General features: G+C 36.7%; 1 protein-coding gene across 1 annotated transcript; it reads left to right on the forward strand.

Annotated features, from left to right (window-relative positions):
* Positions 1-1848: 1848 nt before the first annotated feature.
* Positions 1849-4317, forward strand: LOC102603686 (60S ribosomal protein L32-1-like). The gene is made up of 4 exons (XM_006362448.2): positions 1849-1955; positions 2042-2151; positions 3676-3857; positions 3958-4317. Exons 2-4 carry the CDS (start codon positions 2062-2064, stop codon positions 4085-4087), a joined length of 402 nt encoding a protein of 133 aa, XP_006362510.1. The 5' UTR covers positions 1849-1955; positions 2042-2061; the 3' UTR covers positions 4088-4317.
* The last annotated feature ends 723 nt before the right edge of the window (positions 4318-5040 follow it).

Raw genomic sequence — 5040 nt, forward strand, 5'->3', positions numbered from 1 at the left:
TGGAACTGAAGGAACCTTGCTGCGTTCTTGTACTAGGGTTCTTGACCTCTTTTCTCCTCTTAGCGTTCTAATTCTTCTAAGTTTGATTAATGATTTGACTTAGGTAAGTTCTAGTTATGTTTCTAGGCTTAAACTGATTAAAACCTCATGATTTAGGGTCAAAACGACGTATCTTAGGGGTTAAACGAAATAGGAAAAGACCAAAAGACCCCTGAATTAACTGCTGTCGGAGTGACCTACGGATTGGACCTACGGGCCGTAGGTCAATCTACGGTCCGTAGATTGCGTCCGTAAGTCAAGCCTGCTCGACAGGCCTTCACTAAAATGAGCATAACTTTTTACTCGGAGGTCGGAATTTAGAAAACTTGGTGGCGTTGGAAAGATAATTCAATTATCTATCATACCATAGGTAATGGGATACACAATTCCTTCTGTGCTAAAAGTTATGACCATTTGAAGTTGACCCATCAATAATTTCCAGCTAACTAGTTGCTGACCCTCATCTACGGTCAGACCTACGGACCGTGGATCGAATGACCGTCCGTGCTGGTCGACCGTAGTTTGTGTCAGAGGCTGGGTAAGGAGTCTCGATCCACGGACATAGACCACGGACCGTGGTCTGATCTACGGACCGTGGGTCTGTCCGTGCGTCGGGCTTAGCCATTTTCTGAGCTGGTTTGGGGAGGGGTTGCAGTGGTGAACCACGGATCACCAGCACAGGCCGTGGTTTGACCTTCGGTCCGTGGATGGTGACCGTAAGTTGCACCTGCAACTTCTCGAAATCTGTATCTTGGTCTGTTTCGAATACGGGGTGTTACAGCTTGGGGTCACTTGTGATCCTAGGCCCCGTGTCCGCGTCCATGGGGTAGTCTTGGGGTGTGACAATTGTTGTGCGTATATGCAAGTTCAGAACTGAGATTTTTTCACAGTTACTCTTATTTGTTATAATCGAGCCAAGGTCTTTTAGAAACAACTTCTCTAACTCCATGAGGTAGTGGTGAGGTCGGCGTACATTATACCCTCATTAGATCCTATTTGTGGGGTTTCATCAGGCATGTTGCCGTGGTAATGAATCGTAAATTTTTCTTTCAAACAAAGGCTCTATCGGAAGTCGACTCTTTTTCTTTATGATGTAGGGTTAAGGTTTGCATACACTTCACCCTCACCAAATTTCATTTATGAAATTACACGTGTGTCATTGTTGTTGGTAACTAATCATAAAAGACAATTCGTACATATATGTAAGGGTTACTTACCAATATGTACTAGCAACAAAAGTAATTTTCAAGAAAATAATGATGTGTATATGTAATGTATCAATATTGTATAAAGAATGTATAATTATGTATAGATGATGTACACCTATGTATCAGAGATGTATATACATTATTGATATAATAAAATATACATTGCAAATCGTTTTCTTTTCAAATCTCACCTAAACAGTTTCAATAACTAAAATCAGCTCCTCTCAATATTTATAATCGTTTTAATGTATTATAGTTATTCACATTTATGCCACGTCAATTTTAAAGTTAAGCTCTGAACAAAAAATGGAGGAAGAGGAGAAAAAGAATGAAGTAAGGAATGAACAAAGGAAGAAGTATTGATGTCCGAAAGAAAAATAACAAAGGAAAAAGGAAAAACAATAGCGATAAAGCACAAGCTCGAATTGAAAGTGTCCTAATAGCCATTTTATGTAATTAATCATGGGCGCTTACCATCCAAGCAAAATGATTTTGCGTCGAGAAACTTTTTGTCTTTTCCCTTTATGGAATTGTTGTCTATTTCTTTATAATAAAAATAATAATTAAGTAATTGTTTTTATAAAAAATAATCATATTTTGAATTTCACTTCTCTAAACCCTAAAAATATCTGTATATAAGACTAAATTCATCATCTCCACAACGAAGGCCGCAGCTGCTTACCAGAAAACCCTAGTTCTCTCTTCCATGTGAGTACTCTCTCTCTGCTTCTGTTTTTCTCTCTCTCTATGAATGAATTTTGTGTATAAAACTATACATCGATAACTGTGTGCAGAAGTTAAGTGCAAATCAACAATGGCAGTACCTCTGTTGACCAAAAAGGTAGTGAAGAAGAGGGTTAAACAGTTCAAAAGGCCTCAATGTGACCGCAGAATCACTGTCAAGGTACTTTTTCTGTTTCAGTATTCCTGATTTATTTTTCATGCTTAGATTTTGTTTTATTGAGTGAGAAAACGCATGTGTTTGTATGAGATTGTTATGCGCGTTAGTGTTACTAGTTTGAATTGTTGAGATGTTGGAGAAATTTGTCCATATGAAGCTCATTGTGATTTCTTCTGTCCTATTTTGATGGTTTGGTTGAACGAAAACTTGTGCTTGTGTATGGTAGTAGGTTATTGAATTACTAGTTGACGTCTGATCAAGCTGATCTGAATTGCTATTGTGTTTAGAATTGAAATTAATAGGGAGAAATTGAATTTGGATATGTTTATGTTCTATTGTTTGTACTGGTATTCAGTTTATGTGAAGAGTAATGTGAAAAGGATGGTTAGATTTGTTTTATTTAGTAACACGAGTGTTCATATGAGATTTGTGATGCCCTTTAATATTGGGAAGGAAGTAATTTGTTGAGATGTAGCAGGGATTTACCTCAACTAAGCTCAATTTGAGTTCATCTGCCTATTTTTGGTTGGTAGGTTTGTCTAATGATTAGTTGAGGTGCGAGTAAGCTGATCTAATTAACTTACGTGAGGAATAGAGTGAGTTTGGTATGGTTTATACTTTTGTTCCTTACTGGCATTCTGTTTATGCAAACAGTAATGCTAAAAATATAGTAGTTTGTTTTTGCTGTGTGATTTGTTTATGCAAAGTGGCGTGATCAGGCTTATCCAACTGTACTGTTAGTATTCCATGATGAATCAGAACATGCACTACCATCTGATCTCTATTGCATCTTTATGGCTACTTATGTGATAATTTGCGAATTTTCTCTTCTTTCATGGTGTATTATGTAATTGAGTGATTGAAAACCATCAAATTCATGTGTGGCTGTGGGGAAAACTGAATAAAGATAGACAGGGTAGTGAAAACAGTTGTTCTAGGGGATGGAATGACTATTCTATTTAAATGAAGTAATAGGGATTAGAGGGTGTAAATTTGCTCCTTAACAGATGAGGAAATGAGAACAACTCTTAGGTTACTCTTTCAAAATCCAAACTTACTTTTCCAGTAATTGTGCTCTTCCTCATTTTAAAATGAAAATGCACCTTTAGAATTTGAAATTACTGCCTAGAATTAAATATTAGTTTATTCTAAAAGATGATTAGGGAAGGATTATTACTTTTCCTTTGGTATCCAAGAACATAACTACCTCATTGCTATGCATTTCATCTTAAGGATGAGTCAAAATACTGAACAGGTACGGCAACAGTTTTAGTTCCTGATCTAATATGACTTCTAATACTCTGTTCTCTGACCCCCCTCTGAATTTTTGTTAGAGAAATGAGAAAGCCATTGAACTTTATGTATAGCATACTTTGTGTAACATTAGTTGGTTGTGTATAGCATTATGCTGTTTAACTGGTTTGGTTTGTACCTAGCAATCTCTGTTAGGTATCTCCCTTTCATCAACTCTATTTGAACTCTACATGGCTTACCAACTGAAACTAACTTTTGAATTTATCAATACAGCCAAGCTGGCGCCGACCAAAAGGTATTGATTCTAGAGTTAGAAGAAAGTTCAAGGGATGTGTCCTTATGCCCAACATTGGATACGGGTCTGACAAGAAGACCCGCCACTATCTTCCCAATGGATTCAAGAAGTTTGTTGTGCACAATGCAAGTGAGCTTGAGATTCTGATGATGCACAACAGGTAATGCAACAAGTATAGTGTTTTCCTAATCATTTGAACAGAAAGATTTCTCGTTTTTGATCTTTGCTGTCAATTGATCACATTTTTTTTTGCGTCACAGAACCTACTGTGCGGAGATTGCACACAATGTGTCCACTAGGAAGAGGAAAGAAATCGTGGAGCGAGCAGCCCAACTTGATGTGGTTATAACTAACAAGCTCGCCAGGCTGCGCAGCCAGGAGGATGAATGAGCATTTGCTGCTTGAGAAGAGAATTTTGCCCTTTAGAAGAGATCTATATATTCAGTGTTTGAACTTTTGTTCCCCGTGTTTGACTGCAAACCCGTTCTCTTTTTACCTTAGATGTTGGTTCTGAACCATCCAATTGCTTTCAATTGTTTAAATCATCAGATTTTGTTTTTCCTCTTCTGCATATTACCATTGATTATCTCATATTGTGCTATATTAAGTTCCATTTTCGATATTCTCAACCCTCTGTTAGTGTTAGAATGCCTTAATTATTCTCTAAGATCACGAAATTTGTAATCACCTTTTGTCACTTTTTTCCCCCTTAAAACCCTCTGATTTCATCAATTATTATTAATAGTTATTAAACTGAAATCAGGGGTGGGGTAAGCATGCCAATGTAGTTATTAAACTTGAAATGACAGAATCTTATGATAGGGTATCTTGATTGTTTAGAGAATCTCTTACTGATATGGTCTACAAAATAATCTCAAATAATTGGTACTCTATACTGACAAATGGCCAAAATTAACAAGGAGATTTATTGTCTCCTGCTCTATTTGTTCTTCCTGCAATTTTTTTAATCAAGAATGCTAAATGCACTACGCTTACGTGACGTTCATAGGGTATGAGATGCCAAAATGGAGTCCTTTATGTCAATCACTTAGCATATGCTGATGATACAATCGTTTTCACTTCTTCAGATGAAGAGTCTATGAGGTTGGTAATTTATACTTTGGCAAGTTATGAAAAGGTTAGCGGACATAAAATTAATAATGGAAAGAGTGTAGTATCCATGCATCAACAAGTTACTCAGGACATCAATAATCTAGTTTACAATGCTACTCAGATACCTAGGAAAGAGTTCCATTCACTTATCTTGTATAAAATAAGATGATTAAATGTAGAGAGAAAATAGAACAAGAGATTTGGTGCAAAGTTCAACAAGGCAACTGAAC

Source organism: Solanum tuberosum, unplaced genomic scaffold (assembly GCF_000226075.1).
Source record: "Solanum tuberosum cultivar DM 1-3 516 R44 unplaced genomic scaffold, SolTub_3.0 scf00402, whole genome shotgun sequence".
NCBI classification, from domain to species: domain Eukaryota; kingdom Viridiplantae; phylum Streptophyta; class Magnoliopsida; order Solanales; family Solanaceae; genus Solanum; species Solanum tuberosum.